The sequence below is a fragment of the Embiotoca jacksoni genome, unplaced genomic scaffold (assembly GCF_022577435.1).
Source record: "Embiotoca jacksoni isolate LCO1_2020_lvr unplaced genomic scaffold, fEmbJac1.0.p SCAF_23, whole genome shotgun sequence".
In the NCBI taxonomy this organism is placed as follows: domain Eukaryota; kingdom Metazoa; phylum Chordata; class Actinopteri; family Embiotocidae; genus Embiotoca; species Embiotoca jacksoni.
Genome location: NW_027185374.1, coordinates 10,481,640 through 10,501,327, shown reverse-complemented (window position 1 = coordinate 10,501,327; position 19,688 = coordinate 10,481,640). Strand labels below are relative to the sequence as shown.

Sequence of the window (19,688 nt, the reverse complement as noted above, 5' to 3'; positions counted from 1 at the left end):
CCTATCTTAAACTCCTCAGCTTTTATAACAACTAGAGCTGTAATTATAATATATATCGAGGGGGACACTCCCCACCAGCTCCTCCACAATATTCAAATAGCCTGTTCTTGTGTGGTTTGTCCCAAGTTTTGTTGCCTCACAACAGAAGCATTTCTCAACCACTATTTTATAATAAATGTCAAACTGTCTCTCTTTCATCACTTTCAAATCAACAGGTGTCAACAAGTGGAAAAGATGTGAGTGTTTCGCAGGTTATATCACTGTTGGTCATATTAGTTAACATTTTTAAAATTTTCCTATTTATTTAATGACTCCTGCATAAAACATTTCACATCTTGCACTCTTGAGTTTCCGCCTGCTATCACGGCATCATTAGAAGCTACCTGAAGTCTCTGTAAGCTCGTCTTTTTCTAGTTTGCCCACAAGTGTGCAGTAAAGAGCGGTGTGCAAGCTGCTCTGAACAGAGACGTCTTCACTTCATCTGTGCACGAGAATATTTGCGTGCACATACATCATACGGCATCGCCTATAAATATCATAATTATCAGTCAATTGTTCTGTGAGAAAATGGCCGAGATATTTCACCTTATACAGACACCAAGAAGATTATCAGACGATGTCAAGTCAGGAAATGTTAGATTTTTGTCCACTTTGGTTCTGCAGATCATAATAACATTCTGACTGGCAATGTATTTGATGTCATGTTCAACACCATGGAACATATTTGAAGGAGCTGCTTCTCACTACATGAAATAATGACAACAAGATCATCTGCGTACATAACATCGTTTACTAAGGTATACTTTAGGTATTACATGATTTCAATCAGTGGGACAGATCATCAATATAAAGATTAAAAAACAACCAGACAGAACTTTTCCATGACCGACACTATTGCTAAACTCAAATGGGGCTGAGACACAATTGCCTGATGATACCTGCATAGTCAAAGAAATCTGTGTATTTGGGCACCTCTCTTTGACTCAGTTTGACAAAATACTTTTTACGATTAACTTGATAAAAGGCTTTGAAGGCCTCAATAAAACACAAAAGAGCTGATGGGTTTTTACTTCTGTAGGTTGTTAGTTTACAATTTCAATATACAACATTAAATATAATAGGCAACAATACTGAGTGAAAGTGAAGGCCATGTTCAGCTTTATTTTTATTCACCACAATATCTGTACTTATCTAATAATAAAGGTTTCTGCTTGTACTTTGTTCATCCCCAATCTCTGACATGCAATGAAACAAGAAAAAGAAAAAAAAACCCGACTGTAATACAAACCGCTATTAGATATTGCTGTAAACAAATATCTATACGTTCATGTGTTGGTGGTTTTCTTAAAAATATTGGGAGGGGCAGGAAACTCGTTTTCTTTTCTTTTTTTTGTCTGACTCCGGCCTTGAAAAAAAAAAGAAAGGCTGCTGAGCAAATAAAGCTAAGTAATATCCTGCGACTTGTCTACGGGGACTGTTTTTCTCCACATTGAGCCCCACTTTTTCCCACAACAATGCTTTAGAACGGGATTGTTTGGTGGCAGTGACAGATGGTCGGCGGGCCGTGTAACCAAGCTGCGCTGCTTTCTGGGTAATTACGGCGGAGACGTCATTCTCCTCCCCCACACCGCAGCTCAGCGCAGCTCTCTGCCGGTGAAGGATTGGTTGGACAGCGGGTGCCATTTGGCGCAGTTTTGAGCTACATCCGTTAACAAAGGGCGTCCAGTTATTTATTCATCGTCGTATTTTAAACGCATCTTTTCGTCAAAAATATTCACAATGAGCGCAATTAACGTGAAAAAGCTTAAAGTGAACGAGCTGAAGGATGAGCTGAAAAAGCGTAATCTTTCGGACAAGGGGCTGAAGGCCGATCTGATGGACCGCCTGCAGGCCGCGCTGGACGAGGAGGCCCTCGCCGGAGATTCTCCGCTGGTCCAAGATGCGGCGGCCAGCGACGGTTCCGACCAGGCGGGCGACCAGGAGGGCATGGGGGAGGAAGAAGAGGGCGACGGCCCGATAGAAGAAAGCATGGAGGCCAACGAGGAGGAGGAGGAGGAGGAAGACGAGGAGGAAGAAGAGCAGCAGCCCGAGAATGAGGGCAAAAGCGGCGGCGGGGCCGGCGACGGCGACGGTGACGGCAATGGCGTCGCCGTCGCCGAAGACGAAGAGATGGGCGAGGGGGAAGAGGACGAGGAAGACGAGATGGACCCCATGCTGAAGGCAGATGTGGACGACATGGAGAAAATAGACGCAGAGGACGGTGAGCCCGAGGACCAGGCCGCTGAGGGTGAGTCCACCGAGTGGCTTCTGAAAATGTGACTGGTTGGATGGACTGTGGCTGGGTGTCGGTTTTTGGCTATAACGTTACCGCGGGAGGGAGCCGGAGGGGAACGAGTCGATGTGAATACGACGTCCATGTTGAGGCAGACAGCGTGACCTCACTACGAGGCTAGCGAGCTAGCGTTAGCTTCAAACTGAAACCGTTAGCTCCGCCAGCTAGCTTAAGTTTAGCATCGGTCATGTTGTAACGTTACGTATACGTAGCCCGGTCCTTCAAACGATAACCTATCACCTCGGAGCTGAATGCAGTTACTTACAATTTACTAATGTTAAGAGACAAGAGGGGAAGCAATGGCGTATTGGTTTTTTTTTTGTTTTTGTTTTTTAATTTCGTCTGGCTTTTCGTTTCGTTTCGTTGGTTAACGTATTAGCTTGCCAGCTAGCATCTCTTCCTTTGTGTCTGAGGTGCAGTGCTAACTCGCTAAAAAAAAAAAACAACAACAACGTTGTTTAGCTACTTCAGAGGTTCCCACGTTGAGGTTTGACTGGACCGATGTGTTGGAGGGGGAAACACGGCCCGACGTGAATGCAAAAGCTAGCCTCCATTTCTGTCTCGTTAATTACAGTTGGCGCAGAGCAGTTTTGGTGAACACCCTCCCAAAATAAAATAAATAATAATAATTTTTAAAAAATAAAAAAAAAACGCCGTTAAAATCAAATGTCGGCCTCTTATTGATGCTCGTCACATGGGATTACTGCGGCCTCTCGTGTCCGAGGCCTGGGGACATCTGAGTAGCTAACCTCTGTGCGGAAGAAGGGGCTCGCGCTCACCTGTTTGTCTCGTTAGCACGTGGTTTAGTTTGTTCGTGGTTTGAATAGAAATTGGGATCTTGTTGGATGAACATAGACAATGTGGATTTACAACGATTAGCCCTCTTATGTATTTCAGTGCAATATACGGGGGAGGCGGGGGGGGGAGGAGGAGGCGGGTAATCCAGGTCTAAGTAGGTTTCCCTGCATGATTCATTTGTCCCTGGCAAGAGTAGACTTGCCCTCCTTAATGAGTTAGACTTGTATCTGAACCTCACTGAAACAGTATATATTAAGCCCTGTATTAGGGTTAATTACCCTTTACTTTTCAGAGACTTGTTTTTTTCCAGCCCCAGTAAACACTGTTCACATTGTTCATTTGGGCCAGTTTGAATTGTAATTACTACCTGGTCTGTAGAGCTGTTACATTTTATGATTGTCTTGTATTAAATGTAATTATGAGGTGTTGCCTCTTGGTAACCTTAATATTGATGATTATGGTCGACACGATGTAACTAATGAACGGGCTATGTGGGCCAGAACCCCACTGCCAGTCCGACCTCTCTCTCTCAAAAAGGAGCACCTCATTCTATATCTTTGTTCTATTTTCAAAGGGGATGCGGACAAAGACACGAATGCTGATCAGAAGAATAAGAAGGGTGTTAAGAGACGCCGGGAGGAACATGGAAGGGGCTACTTTGAATTTATTGAAGAGAACAAATACAGCTGGTAAGGATGGGACAGAGCAAAAATGGCCTTCAGCATCCCTGAAACGCCATCAGTAGCTTTGTTGAACTGTATTGGCTTTAAGTGCCAATGCACATAACTAGCAAGAGGAAAATCCTCATTTTCAAGTATGATACTATTTATTAATAACATTATGTTCACACACATGCTTTGAGGGTCATCCCTGACTACTTAAAGAGCCTTACCATTTACTTTCTACAGTGCCCACTCACATTGTGTCTTTACTGGACTGCATTCTGTAGCAGAAGTGCATCTATCAAGTCTCTATGAATTTTCACATCTGTTCCTCATGCCACTTATTGTTTTGGAAAGCCCGTTGTGTCCTCAAGGTGAATCGAGGCTGCTCACAGAGAAACCCAGAGGAAAGTAGCAGATGTGCACTTGTGAACTGAGGGCGGGTGGGGAGCAATAGCTCAGAGGTGTGGGATGAGGGGTCCACTGCTGCAGCGTAGCACACAAGGATCTAGCAAAATTCCCAGAGTGTTTGGAACGTCCACGGAGGAGCTCGCTATTGACCGTCCATCGTTTTGCCTCGCAATGGTCTTATTTTTTTGTTTTGTTTTTTGTTTCTTTTATTTCACTGGTTGTATGATGTCAAATTGCTATTTCTGTCTCATGTCTCGTGTGTGTGTGTGTGTGTGTGTGTGTGTGTGTGTTATCATGGTGTGAGAGCATGGATGTGTGCGTTTGCAAGGCTCTTTTTATATCCCTGCATAGGTGGCATCATGCATGGCGTGCATGGGTGTGTGGGTGTGTGTGTGTGTGTACATGTACCTACTTCCTGGTCAGTGTTTTGTTTTCATTGCGATGTTGACACACTGTAAGGATTAAAGGGCAGAAAATGGAATAGCTTTTTTAGGATTTTTCTTTTTGTTGTTTGTTTTTGCTTTTTTTTAAACTTGGAGAAATCTGGATCTTTTCATAAACAATTTTTTTTTGATTTTTTATTTTTTAAGGATTCATTCATTTACAATTGAAAGTCCAGTTTTAACCCATCACTGATTTTTTTTTTTCTCTTTTTTTTTTCTTTTACCCTAATAAAGTTGTAGAGCTTTAATGTACCGTGTGTAAAACCAGTGCCCCCCAAACAGCCACAGGTCCATAGTGGCAGCCAATATGTGACTTGCTGGCAGCCTGCACTGACCATATGCTCAAGCTGAGGCTGTGTGCTGTCCAGAGCTGCCATAAATCTCCCCACTGCAGCTATTTGTACAACATTCAGGGCTGATTGGGGACAAATGACAGTGACAGATGCCTCTGGACTTGGAGATGTTAACACAGCTGCAGATGAGAATCTGCTTCTTCCTACTATGTATTTACTCCACTGCAGTTGCATCATTATTTCAGGTGAAACCATGCTTAAGCATCATTTAAATGTCTACCCTAAATCTGGACTAGTTTCTACAACTTCTCATTAGAGATTTGGGGATCTCTACTCAAGCTGCAGAGTTGGTAAGTTGCTGTAGCTCTCAGTACACTGCTATTGCTCTTTTTAAGCAGTTAAGCATGGTGACAACTTCTACTGCATAGTTAGACAGAGAAAGTGATCAGTCATGACCTTTTGATCTAGAATTCCACACATAGGAAGTTAAATATAACTCACTATTGCTGTGAACTCACAGCGATCCTCCAGACACAAACACACTCATCTGAAAGGGGAGAGGTCTGTTTTGAGTTTATCACTCTCACCCAGGGACAGCCTCGCATGCTAAAGCTAGTGGAGGTGCTCTCTTTCTGTGTATCTCTCACGTTTTAGATTTCGCTGGATGCTGCAAGGTAAGCGTTGTCTGCCACGGCCTACAATACAGCTGACTATCCCACAAGTTTGGCGATTCTCTTGCCCAATTCACTGTTTTTATTTTGTTTCCCCTAGTCTGTCTCTCCACTTCTTTCCCCCCCTCCCCCCAATATGTTTCAGCACTGACATGCGAATCCTCTAACTGGCATGTTGGTATCTCTTTTCAGGGCCTTTAAGTCCCCTGTTCCCCCCTTGGAGGAGGAAGATGAAGAGTTTGATGACACAAAAGTCTGCCTGGATACCTGTAAGTTTCTCATTTCATTGGGTTGATTGTATTTCAAGATCAATAAATGGCTTGGCAAAGACCTAAATAACAAGTAACGAGAATTATGGTTGTGTTTTGTTTTTAAACTTTTTTTTTTTTTTTTGTGCTTTAGACAACTGTGACCTGCACTTTAAGGTGTCACGAGACCGTTACAGCGCCTCATCTCTCACAATGGAGAGTTTTGCTTATCTGTGGTCCGGAGGCAAGGCCACCTACGGCGTGAACAAAGGCAAAGCCTGCTTTGAGATGAAGGTACAATAACAATGCCTACGTTTTGTGTCAATACACCTCCTGCTGTAGACCTTCATTTTTTTCTTATTACATCCCTAATTGTTTTGTAGGCAACATTTTGATAACGTGTTCGTCATTGTTTGTACAGATCACAGAGAAGATTCCAGTGAAGCACATTTCTGGCAAGAACATGGAGATTCATGATGTGCAGGTCGGCTGGTCCCTGGCAACCGGGACACTGCTCCTGGGTCAGTACCGTCATACTTATTATATAGTTGAATTGTTTCATTCAGTATCAGTGGAACAAGGGGTTGTGGCCAACAGTGACTTTCCATTTAGTCTTGGCAACATTTATTTATTGGTCTGGTGCACCGGAAACTGTAGTGTTTTGACCATTTTATGTTTGTAAGGACTAAAACATGATTGGCTATCATTGACTCTATCACTCCTCACTATTATATCAATGCAGCCATTTGCAGTGAGTCATACTTTTAAGCACAATCACTGCTTCATCCATTAAATGTCTGCAAGACTGAGAGCCTTGTAATAAAACAGTGACAGGCTTTACAATCTGAGGCTGCAAAGATGTTCTGTAAAACATAGCGTGTCTGGAGAGCTCCCTCTGGAGGGCTGTGAGCAGCATGACATGCTCATTTAAAATGGCTTCAGCTCTGGCTGCAACATGGCAATGGTGTCCAGACAGGCCGGGCAATATATCAATATTATGTTGCTATTGTGGTGTGACACTTAGATTTTGTTTTCCAGACTATTTAATTATTTGCTTTACCCACTAGATTCACATTACTGAGGATTATTTCCCCAAAAAAATTAAAGATATTTTGAAATTTCGTGAAAGCACGAATAGTAATCACTACAATATGGTAGCCATACTGAGGTGTTGGTTTAAAGATTTTGTGATATTTGTTTTTGTCCATATTGCCCAGCCTTATGTCTGAGGTCTACCAGGAGTGATGAAGTCCCAGTGTCTAAATTGTGTCCTCCAAATTTAGAAATATGATGTCACCTGTTGTATATCACCAGTGTTTTTGACAGTGAATGTTCTCCTCTTAATGTTTAGGGGAGGAGGAGCATTCCTACGCCTACTCTGGGAAAGGCAAGAAGACCACCAACTGTGTGACGGAGGACTTTGGAGAAACCTATGAGGAGAATGATGTCATCTGCTGCCTTATTGTAAGACATAACTCTGATCAAATAGTATTTGTTTTTATAAGAGCCAAACGAAGATTATGATTATCATGCCTCAGAGAATACGCAGGGATAAATTGGAAACGAATAGACTGATGCTCTGCAGAATATGTAGCTCCGGCGTTTTATGTACATCATAAATACTATACATGTCAAAGAATTGACACCTTTTTCATTTTGAAAATGAAGTTTCAAAGTGGACGTGTTCTGTTTTTCTAGCTTTCCATTTTTCTGTTTTTGCTCAGGACTTCGAGGGGGACGAGGTGGTCATGTCCTTCTCCAAGAACGGCGGAGAGCCGGCTGTCGCTTTCCAGGTCAGCAAGGACTCCCTGAACGGCCAGGCCCTTTTCCCCCACGTCATCTGCCACAACTGTGCTGTGGAGTTCAACTTCGGTCAGATGGAGACTCCGTATTTTCCCCAGGCTCAGGACTACACCTTCCTGCAGCAGGTCGAAGTCAGTGACCGAGTCCGTGGACTCAAGGGGCCACAGACCAAAGCTGACTGCGAGGTAGGCAGATGGATCAGATCATCAGATGTGCATCCAAGTTATTATTCACAGTGTCATGGTATTGAGTTTTAACGTCAGTTTGTAGACACGGTGATTTGATTTCTGTCTTATTTGTCATGCAGATCATAGTGATAGTTGGTCTGCCTGGCTCTGGGAAGACCACATGGGTCAAGAACCAAGTCCAAGAGAACCCTGGGAAGTACTACATCCTGGGCAGTGACACCATTGTGGAAAAGATGATGGTCAGTACTGATTCCAGCTCTTTGGCTTAGCTGGATAATATTACAATTTCTCTTCCTCTTTTTTTAAATCATGTTGTCTGATCTCCTTTTAATACAGATCAACAGCCTGAAGCGCCAGTCAAAGGACATCACAAAACTGACCGCCATCTCCCAGCGAGCACCACTTTTCTTGGGAAAGTTCATTGAGATCGCTGCCCGCAAGAAGAGGAACTACATCCTGGATCATGTAAGTGGCGTCTGCTCGATCTGCTTGCCGTACTTGTCAAATATTATACAAATGTGACTGTAAAATCCAATAATATGACCGAGCATCCTCTTCCTCCTCTCCAGACTAACCTGTCTGCCCCGGGCCAGAAGAGGAAGATGTGTCTGTTTGCAGGTTTCCAGCGTAAAGCTGTCGTGGTCTGTCCCTCTGACGAAGACTACAAGCAGCGAGTCCAGAAGAAAGTGGAGAGCGACGGCAAGGAAGTGCCCGAGCACGCTGTGCTCAAAATGAAAGGTGAAGCTCCTGCTCTTACATCCCGTCGATGTCCTGGGTTTTCTTCAGATGTTGTTGTCTCTCTAGTTGCATCCTTAACCATGTTCTGCTTTGTTTTCCTTCCACCCCAGGCTTCTACTCTCTGCCTGAGGAGGGAGAGACCTTCAGCGAGGTCGTCTATGCGGAGCTGCAGAAGGAGGAGGCCGGCAAGCTGCTGGAACAGTACAAAGAGGAAAGCAAGACTGCTCAGCCTGCTGAGAAGAAGCCCAACCAGGGCAGCACAACACCGAAAAGAGGAGGCGGCGGTGGCGGAGGCCCACGTGGTGGCGCCCGCGGAGGCAAGAACCAGTTTGGCCGTGGCGGTGGACCTGGACAGAGAGGTGGCGGCCGCGGAGGCTTCCAGAACAGAGGCAACTTTAGAGGAGGTGGGATTGAAAGTACTGAATCTTAACGTTTTCCTTTGAAGATGTTGGAACACACATTTTATTTTGACTCATATTGTCCCATTTTCTGCGAATGCATGTTGCAAAGACTGAATTGTAACTTGTACTGTCTGTCCACAGCTCCCGGCCCTCGCGGCGGCTTCAGCCGTCCTCCGCGCGGCTTCATGCCTCCCCCGGCCTTCAGAGGAGGATTCCCCAACCGCGGAAACTTCAACAGAGGCGGCGGCGGCCCCATCCCCAGTCTGGGCAGGGCCCCCAGGGGCGGCCCAATGAGGGGCAACATGGGCCCCAGAGGAGGACCCATGAGTAGAGGTGGTCCTATGAGCAGAGGGAACATGAGCAGAGGAGGTGGAGGCAACATGAATCGTGGCGGAAACAGGGGACATCACAACCAGGTGGGTGATAACGACACATCTGGAAGCTTTTGGCACATATTCACCCTCATTTTTTTTGTCTTTTGAAACATGATCGAGTCAAAGAGCTGCAACATGGCTATCATTTTCCTGCTTCTTTCCCACTACAGTTTCAGCAAAGAGGTGGTAACCGTGGCAACTTTGGCAACAAGAACGGCAACTTTGGTAACAACCGGAACAGCGGCAACTATGGCAACAGGAACGGCATGGACAAGGCCCAAGCCTTCAACCAGAGCTGGCAGCAAGGGGTCAGTATTTGAGCAGCTCAGACTCCCGGTGTGGATCTGCTGTCACTGTTGCACATCCAGTGCAGATACAATAAAACGTCAACGTTTACTTGCATATGTGAATAAAACGCTAATGTCCTGCAAAATGATATGTAGCTGAAACACAAATCAATTCAACTGCACAGGTTATTGGAAAATCAATTACATTTTAACTCCTGAGAAATGGAATGAATATGAGCCGTAATGCTGTCAGTGTTTCATTTCCCTGCTTGTATTTCATCTCAAGTTGATTTGTTAGGTTAGGTTAGGTAGTTACTTTATTAATCCCCAAGGGGAAAAAATTTTTTTCGCTACAGCAGCATACAGGAAAGCAATAAAATAATAATAAAATAACAATAAAAAAAAAATATTAAATATAAAATGCACAGTGTGTGTGTGTGTGTATATGTTTATATATATACATACATATATATACACACTACTGTATATACTGTGCATTCTATATTTAATATTTTTTGCTGTTATTTTATTGCTTTTTATTGTTATTTTATTGCTTTCCTGTATGCTGTTGTGGCGAAAAAATTATATTTATATATATATATTACATTGTGATACGTGCAGCCTGAAGGTTGATGGTCTTGATTTGTTAGATGGTAGTAACGTGACGCAAACTTGTCTGTCTGCAGTTCTGGAACCAGAAGCCCTGGAGCCAGCAGTACCAGCCTGGATATTACTAAGACACTTGTTCTAATGGACTGGTGGCCGACACTGATCCACCGCTAGCCACGGAACATCCCTCCACCTGTCTGTTTGAGTTTCTTTTCCTCATAGAACCCACTTTTAATAATCTAAACCCACCCGACTACAAGCGACATGGAGTACCAACATTCCATCAGAGGAGACCAGGCATCACGAGTGTAATCCAAGCTTTATATAAATCTATCTAAACATGTACAGTGTGGGTTCAATCGCATTCAGTCATCCTATTTTTTTTGTTGTATATTTCATTATCTTTTTTCCACCACTTTTAAATGACATGCTTTTAAGAAAATCTAATGTTTGTAATATCAGGAACCAGAAAACTTTTTGCCTGTCTGGCAGATATTAAGATTTTTTTTTTTTTTTTTTTTTTTTTTTTTTTTTCCCAGGGTTGTGCATTTTATCTGTGCTGTGATTTTTTTTTTTTTTTTTTTTTTTTTGCTTATTTTGATTAGAAAATTGTAAATATTTTTTTTTTTTTTTTTTTTTTTTTTTTTTTTTTTGGCGTAGGTTTTATGAAGTTTAAGAAACTGATGATTGACAGGAACCTTGGTTTCTTGGGAGGAAGCATGATAGCTGATTCTATTGTTAGACTGTACATGTCAATGGAGTCCACTGTCAAACAGCTGAACTGAAGCAGCTGATAAATTACAGAAAGTTTTTTTTGTCTTTTGTTCCCAATATCAAACCTGTAACGTAAACTCTATAGACCTACAATAAACAACTCGCTGGCTTTTTTACATTCTTCCTGGCTTACGACTTTTGATTCAGTTCAAAGGTGTGTAAAAGACCTTTGAATGGGCGATGGCCTGGTTTGCTACTTCAAACAATAAGGACATCCAGCCCTGCTACAAGCCCCACTCGGCACCTCATTAGTTGAGTATTGCCTTTTAAGTGTCTTGTCTGTGATTTGTCATTTCTGGTCTTTTAGCTATTCTGATGTGCTTTGAGAAAGTATTTTGGCCAAGCCATTTTAAGGATAGAATTAAGCCATTTTTTTGTGATGCATTATGTCTTTTTAATTCCCGTGTTTCTAATTTGTCATTTAAAATCTGGGCGCTAACGGTGACTCTCAGGAGAAAGTACGTTTCTAGATCGTCTTTAACAACGGTTCCTTTAGTGCACTAGACTTCTGAGAAACGGCGAGCACTTACCAGTCCAATTAATTGAAACACTGAATATTTACTGCATGTATTTCTTTTATAATTTGTTTTGACTCCACTTTTGCTATTTCAAACCAGTTTCTGATGACGCCAGTTCGGCACAAAAAGCGGTTAAAAGAAGGCGGAGTTGCTCATTTTCACCAGCAGACCTAAAGGGCTCCACAGTATCACAACACTTCCACACCACCAACGGCTCACCAAAACCTCGTCCCAACTTATTTTTCAGCTCCCAAGTCGTTGCCGATTTGTTTGAAAGCCCTCCGGCGTTTGTGTTGGTGACTGTGTGGCCTGGCAATAATGGCAGCTCCCCCATTCAAACGTCTCGTGATGTGTCCGGCCTCGTTACCCCCGGCGACTGGCTCGTGTTTTCGACACCACGACACGGAGCTGGGAAACAAAACCGTTCCACTAGATCCGATAAACCCAGCGGTGTGTGTTCATTGTTTTTATTGTCTCTCTACCCATGTTGAAAATAGCTAAATATGTAAATACTTACTAAATACACCACTAATCCAACCGTGCACGAATGTTCATTGAGTAATAAATGTGTTGTGGTTAAGAAAGTATTAGTTTGCCCACGTACTGCTGTGTGATGAACTGTTCGATTCTATTTAAATGTCCGGAGAGTTTGTGCCCTCCTTTTTTATTGTATTAGATGAAAACATCAAGCAGAATGCAAGCTTTGAGTTTACAGTATAACCTATAATACCACAGACACTATATTTTTCTCGCTTTATGTTGCAGGTTGTACATCAGGTCTTTTATTATCAAACCAACTGCGCTGACTTTTTTGAGATTTGTTGTCTTTTCTATCTGACGGTTTTTAATATTTGTGTTGGAAAAATTTGTCTCTTATTAAAGTTAAAGAAGCTGGTATGTAGTGACTTTGTGATTTGTTACAATGCTTGTTAAAAGTCTTCATGTTATATTGTCTTTTAACTTTTAATCCGTTTGTTTAATTTGACTCCGGTCATCAGATGAACTCGCCCGGTTCCACCTCTCGATTCCTTCCTTCGGTCTTTGCTGGGATTATTATTAGGTCTGGAGACCCTCCCTGCTTTCCAAATCGCATACTATTTATTTTTATTTTTTTATAAGGTACTGCACCTACCCTTCAAAAGTATCTACTGTTGGGACATCCTGCTCAATCATCAAAATGTGTCTTCAACTTCGACCCTCTTGGTCGCGGTCGATTTGTAGTAAAAAGAAAACGGATTCGGTTTGGAAGGTGTACGCTTCCCTCTCATGGCTCTTCTTCTTCTTCTTCCTTTTGCTGGCGGAGCATCAACGCCACCAACAGCAGTTCAGCCGCCGCGCAGAGGATTGTGGGTCAGAACAGCCAGAGCAGCACGCTCATGATGCGACCGGATGTAGTTGAAACCTCCTCCTACATTGAAGATACGTATTAGGGACGTACTCAATCTTTTTCTGCCACACTAAATAGTATGCTAGTATGGATACGTTTCCATGAAGGTTCACTCAGCCGCCCTGAAGAACGGACCAATCAGTGCCCAGTGGGAGGGACCACGATTGTCTCGCAACGTGGTTCCAAAATGGCACCGGTGGTGGCGCTATTGTACGAGCTAGAAACGTAGCAATGCCGGCAAATATCGAGGAACGGAAGCTGAACCAAAACGATGCTTCGGGTTTTGTTTCCAAGTCTGCAGAAGTCATTTACCAACATGGCGTTTCACTCTGCTCACATCGGGGGAGGATCTCTAGTGTTTACAGCGCACAGCACGCATCTTGCGTTGTTAATTGGTTAAAAGCTGCTCCAGTTGATTGAAAATGAACCCGAGGTCTACGCCCATTAGGATGCAAGAAATAGAAACAATCACCAGACCCTATCTGTCTGTCTGGTACCACCGGGCTACAGATGAACACCTTTTAATGTGGAACTGAAAACAAAGCTCTGAACACATTCCTGAGTATCTTTGGTTTTGCGCATCATTGCCCTGATAGAAAATAAATCTTCTCCTAACCTGGGGGTTTCTTGCAGCCTGCGTCAAGATTTCTTCCGGGATTACACCGAAGCCAAGAGAGCCGATCACCTCCCCTGAATACGGTGATACCAAATACATTTCTGTAGCGCGAGGTGGATATTTGTGGTTGCAGTTGAAATATGGTCAATAACTGCACGGTCCTCAGAAGATAAACTGATCTTTCATCTAAAATGATCACAATGGCAAGAATATACACCTGCAGAGCATCAACCACAGATACACAACCCTGATAAGCATTCCCACACCTTAACATCAGCATGTTGGCATCATCACTGAGAGCATGGCCTCAGCGTGTGAACACATCACCCGCCAAAATATATGCAGCTTTAATTATTTTACCCAGAAATCAACTTGTTTTTCGTGTCCTCTGTTTAACACACTGATTCTCCTGTCCAGCAGCAATAGTGAAAAAATACATATTTTTGTTTGTTGTTCTCCAACAGCTGCAGCTTCCTCAGACACCTTATTTTGAAAATTCTTTACGTCAGTGGCCCTGCCCCCTTCCTGTACGTAGCCAAGATGGCAACCGTTTCGGGTGGAAAGTGTCCAGCCTTTCACACTTCTTTCACTTTCTTTCACACTTCATCCCGATACTCGTAGTGCGCTGCATGTTTCTGTACTTGACAGCGTGAACACACTGATGTACTCAAAATAGTGCAAGTTAGTACACAAGTACAACATCTGGAACACAACAGAAATCATCAAACGCAACATCTATTAGACACATTTTATTAATACGACAATTAACTGGGAAACTAATTATGTTAAAACGAACTAGCTGCAATTGTGATGATTGGAGGCCCAATTAAAGAGTTGGATACTTGCATGCATTTTATGTTCTGTTTGTAAGGAGCTTGCGTAGATTTGTTTTTAGTTTGACATGTCTAAATAACCACATTAAATCTGTTATAAAACATTTGACATTCATGTCTCTTTACAGCGCCACCTGTGTTTTCCTCTATTTGCCATACTGGAGGTGTATGATGGGAATTCATTTCCCTCCCAGACAGCTGCTTGTCTTCGGGCAGAGCAGAGTGTTTACCTACATTAGCAGCATATTAGTGAATGACAAGACCCCCCCCCCCCAGTCAAACAGCAAACACCCATTAGGTTAGTGGCTCTGATTAGCAATGTTTGGCCTAGTCTAAGCCTGATGTAAACGTACGAGGAGCCTAAACTCACCTAATGTGAATTGACTTGGTGTTTCTCTGTATGCGCCTGTGCAGCTCCTTCACTGTAAATAAAGCATTACAAGCAGTCAGACCGTTAATATCAATGGCAGTGTGCCCTCAGTGTAACAAGGGCTATAAAGTCATTAGGTAAACTATTTGCTCTGCTTTACAATTTCCTATGAGGTGAAAGACACAGGCAGCTGTCTGAAACTGCATGTGAATGCAATCATGAATGTGAATGGAGGCAGACAGACAGCATGGGGGACGGGCAATCCCAAGCTTTTAGTGAAACAAAATATTTTATTTTCCAAACATAGACTCATTCATATTATGTACAGCTTGAAAATATAACGCATCAAACAGAATTGGAATGATTCAACTCACTCATACAAATTCACTTTTTAAAAAAAGATATCAAAATTTACAAAAAAATATAAAAGTGCTTGAGTGTTTCTTGGAAGCAGGACTGCGTGTTGTGTGTGAAGCTCCCAGGAAATATTCATTTAAATAGAAAGTACTAGACGTGTTGTTCGAAACTATAAAATACATCAAACACCCCAATGAAAAAACACTATAATATTCCTATAAGACACCCAGGCAGTTTGTTATTATGGGATTACTACAGCTGTTTTCCATAACTTCATATTATGGAGATATTGTCCATTGTGCACGCACACCTTTCTACTATCATGTTGGGGAACTCGGCCACCTCTATCTCGGTGTAATCCCCTTTCTTCACCAGGTACATGATGGGTAACGGGGAGCTCTCGGATGCCGTGCACCGCCGCTCTCCGTATCCGAAGTTGCGTCGGACCTGCTTGCAGCCTCCAGTGCACGAGAAGGCCTGGAAACCTGCCGGCTCAATGATCCAGTACTGCGTCCAGGTGAGCGCACGGAAGTCAATGAAGCGTTTCTCTCTGCAGCAGATGTCTTTGTTTTGGTTGACATCACAGTCGCCACCAGAGCTGAAGAGGAAATGATACCAAAATTGAAATCCCTGCTATTCACTTTATATTTTTATTTCAAATTATATTCTCGAAAGAGGGGTGGTGAAGGGGGGTGGGGGCGTGGTGACCCAGCAAGATTTAGGGCCCAAAATTTGTTAGGTACACCCCTGCTTGTCAATTTAAGATTACTATTATTTGTTGATTTTTTTTTTATTATTTTTTTTTTAGTGGCCAAATCAACGTATACAATGCTAAAATGTTTTTAAAAATCCAATCATATAAAATAAATGATATTCAAATCTTTCTAGGACTGGTTGATTTTTAGCCCCAGACAATAATTTTCCGCTAAATTTCTCCAAACAATGAGAAACTAACGCCCCTGGTGGCTGCCACACTGCAACAACTCTATTAACGAATGGAAACGGTGACAGGTAAAACAGCACATGGGCCAATTGTCACACTGATACAATATCCTGTATATCAAAAGTTCGCGCTTACCCGTATTCTTCGAGGCTGAGTGTGTAGAGGACGAGCTCCGGTTTTCCCAAGGTGTTGTCCGTCGGCGCCTGGGTGGTAAAGCGGACACTTTTGGCCATCTCTGCCGCGTAGCTGCCAGGTCTCTCGCCCTCGATCCACACCTCCAGGTGTATAGGTGTCTTCTGCTGCATCTTGGACCAATAGTGCACCGCCTGGGTGACATCAAAGCTCTTCCAGCCTGTCTCGTGAATAGGGATCAACCTGTGAACATGATAAGGACGAAATGAGATGTGGCTGATGTTTCCAGGAGAAGTGTTAAGATAACTCAATTAATTAATTAGGTTAGGTTAGGTAGTTACTTTATTACATAACAAAACGACCCCTTACCGTGAATCTACCAACGATGTCCGGTTGGATCCGTTGGACAGGACCTCCACCCAGTAAATGCTGACCCTGGCGTTGTTGACGGGCCGGTGGTTCTTCTTCTCCATCGCGAAGCGTTTGTGTTGGGAAGCCCGCTGGTAGAGTTTCAGCTCCGCCATTGTCACCTCGCTGTTATCCGGGATCCTTGCCTCCATGTCGAACACCATGCGATTCAGAGTTGTGTCAGAGTACACAAGCTCCCCGGATATATCTAAAACAAAAAAACATTTCAAGTTATTTTTAGTGTTTATTTTCTCAAATAGTTTAAAATGACCATTTGGCAAATATAATTTGGTGCGTAAAATAGTCTTTGCACACCAATTACGCACAGAATTATTTTTTTTTTTTTAAATTCTGGTGATATATGTATCAAATCTATTCTCATATGAGTTCTTATAAATCAAATTGCATTTTAAATATTTGGAAAAATGGGAAAGGTCCTTACCTGCATTGCCAGGGATTCCCCTCATGATGCCCGCCAGACTGGGCAAAGATCTGCGTCTCCTGCTGTGGTGCATTTTCACTATGGACAAGTACTTGTTTTTGATATGCCCCGGAATCACCAGGTTCTCCATATCCCTCTTATGGATTTTAGGAACTTCATCCAACCCAAGTTTATGCAGCAACGCCTCTTTCAAATCCTGATGCGTAAAAGCCTTGGCGAGACTGAAGACAGTTGCGCACAGGACGCAAGCGCGGAGGAAATCCATGAGCAAAAAACTTCAGTGACAGCAGAACGGTGGTAGAAGTAATCTTTGAGATACACACTGGTCCTCTGAAAATTCTCTGTCCCCTTATATTGGTACGGCCCTCCCAGTCGTTCGCACTTTGTCGATGGGGGTAGGAACCCTTATCAGAACAAAGGTGCGACAATACAGCCCCACCCTAAACAGGATATCTAAGTGTCCATACTTCAAACAGCAACAATTAGACTGGAGTGCCATCCGTATTGTGGAGGTGTAATTTCGCCCTAGCTCCACTAAAACTATGTTTGATGTGGGTGGGTCTTGTGTTGCATTTGATGCCAGAAGGAAGATTAAGATAATAATAATAATAATCTGCTGCTGATGGTGTAATTAAATAATACTGATGAATCTTAATGGGGAAAATATGACAATCAAAAACATTTTATGTGTTTATGTAATTGTTTGACTTCATTTTGAAGGCCACATTTATCACCGAGTTTAAATAGGTACAGTGATGATTGAGATTCTCTTTCAGGAGTTTTCTACCATAAAAAGTAGAAAGTTATGGAGGGGACACAAATTGGGAGGATTTCATTGACAGGAAGTTTGTTAAATAAGTATTAGATTAAAATAATTATCTAAACCATTACCAATTGAAGCTGAGATTAAGATTTTGGATGACTTCATTAAACCAGGAAGCACCTGAAGTAGTGTTTTCATTGATATGATTTATGAGTCCTAATTGTTTTTATTTGATTGAGAATGATGTACCAGTGTTGTCTTTATCTTGAATCTTTTATTTGTCCTGAATCAGACTACTTTTCCTCTTGTAAGTGTGTTTCTCTGCTGTGACACATGTGTCCCAGACAGACATCTCTTGACCCTGTGAACCTGAAGTGGCCTCTTCTCAGTAGCACCCTTGTCCACACACACCACACTCTGACATGTACATTCCACTGGACAATGTCAGGCCTGGCCAGTCTGGCAAACAGTTTGTCACACAGTCGGCTTATTTCTGTCTGGGTGGCTGTAAAAGCAGTTTTTGTCCAGCAGTGTTGGAAGATCAGGACAAAAAAAAAAAAAAAAAAACAGCAGTCTGTTCACTTTGGTACAAATGTACAACAGGGGGTCCAGGAGGAGGTAGCCTTCGAGGGAGGGTGGGTGGGTGGAGGGGGACTAGAGGATTAGATGTTTATTCCAATCTCTGTCACCCATTCTTGGCCCTCTCCATCAGATTAAAATTATTAGCCAAACAGACAGTTAATCCAGGGGCCGGGGGGGAGGGAGGGCGGCGTGGATGTGGATTGGGGCAGCTTCTTCACACTTTGGTGATTATCTGATTCTATTGCGAGGATTTGCCTTGCCTTTTTTGTCACACAAACATTAGAAGAGGGGTGCTCTCACTGGCTGCCCAGAAGGCCCTACTTGGCCCTGGTTGTGTATTGGGGCTGTGTTTGCTTGGAGATGTCAGACAGACTGAATGGGCACACAGGGAGAGCAAATGACAGATGACTGCCAGACCTGCTCATAGGCAGCGAGGGCCGGCAGCTCACTGACCAGACAAATTATTACTGCTAAGACCTCCACACAGTCTGCGTGGTTCAATCACACTGGAGAAAGATTAAGAATATATTTCTAACTGCATGTTTAACTGTAAGTGTGTACAGATGAGACTAACATTTATCAAATTGTTATAATAACCAGGTTGCTATAATCTTGAACATATTATGCTGCTGCATTTGTGCTTAAAACCAAATTAATTAAAATTTTATTGCAAATACATGATTTGCTCCCTTTTTTTTAATGTAACTTTTTGTGTTACTGGTTATTATAACAATTTGATCAATGTTAGTGTGAATTGAATTTGCAATTGTGCAATAGTAGCTGTATGGCCAACGATCTCATTTTAAGCTGGGACATTTTTCATTTATATTCTTATTAATTAAAACAAATGTAATCAGGAAATTTGTATTTATCTATTTCATTATTTCAATTGATGGGGTGAGTGCTCATTAATTAAACATTGTCCAACAGACAAACAAACCGGTGTTAGCCATTATCCCAGACCGGAGCTTATGAAGGACTTTATGCAATAATATTAAATGGATACAAAATAAAAAAAAATATGCACAAGAAAGTACTGTACAAATTGATGAACTAAGATGGTCACAGTTGCTTCATGTTTTAATGACAGAATTATGTGTTTCAAGGGATAACAACTTATTTAAAACTTAATGTGATTATGTAGAAAGCCCCAAATGATTAATGTGTGTTCCACAACACAGTCATCTCCCTCTAGTGAAGTCCCAAGTGCTCCATCAGATTGTCTGATGTCAGGATCAACAGTGCAGACATGTAAATTCAAAGCACATCTATTGTCCAGTGCAGGCAAAGGCCAGTCTAAGTGCC

The 19,688-nt window shown here is 42.6% G+C and overlaps 2 protein-coding genes across 2 annotated transcripts; one reads left to right on the top strand and one right to left on the bottom strand.

Annotated features, from left to right (window-relative positions):
• The first annotated feature begins 1,624 nt into the window (after positions 1-1,624).
• hnrnpub (heterogeneous nuclear ribonucleoprotein Ub) lies at positions 1,625-12,445 on the top strand. The gene is made up of 14 exons (XM_069158663.1): positions 1,625-2,287; positions 3,705-3,819; positions 5,803-5,879; positions 6,013-6,152; positions 6,280-6,379; positions 7,210-7,322; positions 7,583-7,846; positions 7,969-8,088; positions 8,186-8,314; positions 8,419-8,587; positions 8,698-8,991; positions 9,130-9,404; positions 9,533-9,670; positions 10,336-12,445. Exons 1-14 carry the CDS (start codon positions 1,780-1,782, stop codon positions 10,384-10,386), a joined length of 2,493 nt encoding a protein of 830 aa, XP_069014764.1. The 5' UTR covers positions 1,625-1,779; the 3' UTR covers positions 10,387-12,445.
• Positions 12,446-15,386: 2,941 nt separating this feature from the next.
• Positions 15,387-17,303, bottom strand: lft1 (lefty1). The gene is made up of 4 exons (XM_069158738.1): positions 17,039-17,303; positions 16,558-16,804; positions 16,192-16,431; positions 15,387-15,711 (listed from the first exon to the last, which is right to left on the bottom strand). Exons 1-4 carry the CDS (start codon positions 17,301-17,303, stop codon positions 15,387-15,389), a joined length of 1,077 nt encoding a protein of 358 aa, XP_069014839.1.
• Positions 17,304-19,688: the final 2,385 nt, after the last annotated feature.

Excerpts from the sequence above, each read along its gene's own strand:
- hnrnpub (XM_069158663.1), top strand. The coding sequence starts at position 1,780 with ATGAGCGCAATTAACGTGAAAAAGCTTAAAGTGAACGAGCTGAAGGAT. Across the intron at positions 6,380-7,209 it reads AACCGGGACACTGCTCCTGG|GGGAGGAGGAGCATTCCTAC; the intron begins GTCAGTACCGTC and ends CTTAATGTTTAG. Across the intron at positions 7,323-7,582 it reads ATGTCATCTGCTGCCTTATT|GACTTCGAGGGGGACGAGGT; the intron begins GTAAGACATAAC and ends GTTTTTGCTCAG.
- lft1 (XM_069158738.1), bottom strand. The coding sequence starts at position 17,303 with ATGGATTTCCTCCGCGCTTGCGTCCTGTGCGCAACTGTCTTCAGTCTC. Across the intron at positions 16,805-17,038 it reads GGGAATCCCTGGCAATGCAG|ATATATCCGGGGAGCTTGTG; the intron begins GTAAGGACCTTT and ends TTTTTGTTTTAG. Across the intron at positions 16,432-16,557 it reads ACATCGTTGGTAGATTCACG|GTTGATCCCTATTCACGAGA; the intron begins GTAAGGGGTCGT and ends TCATGTTCACAG.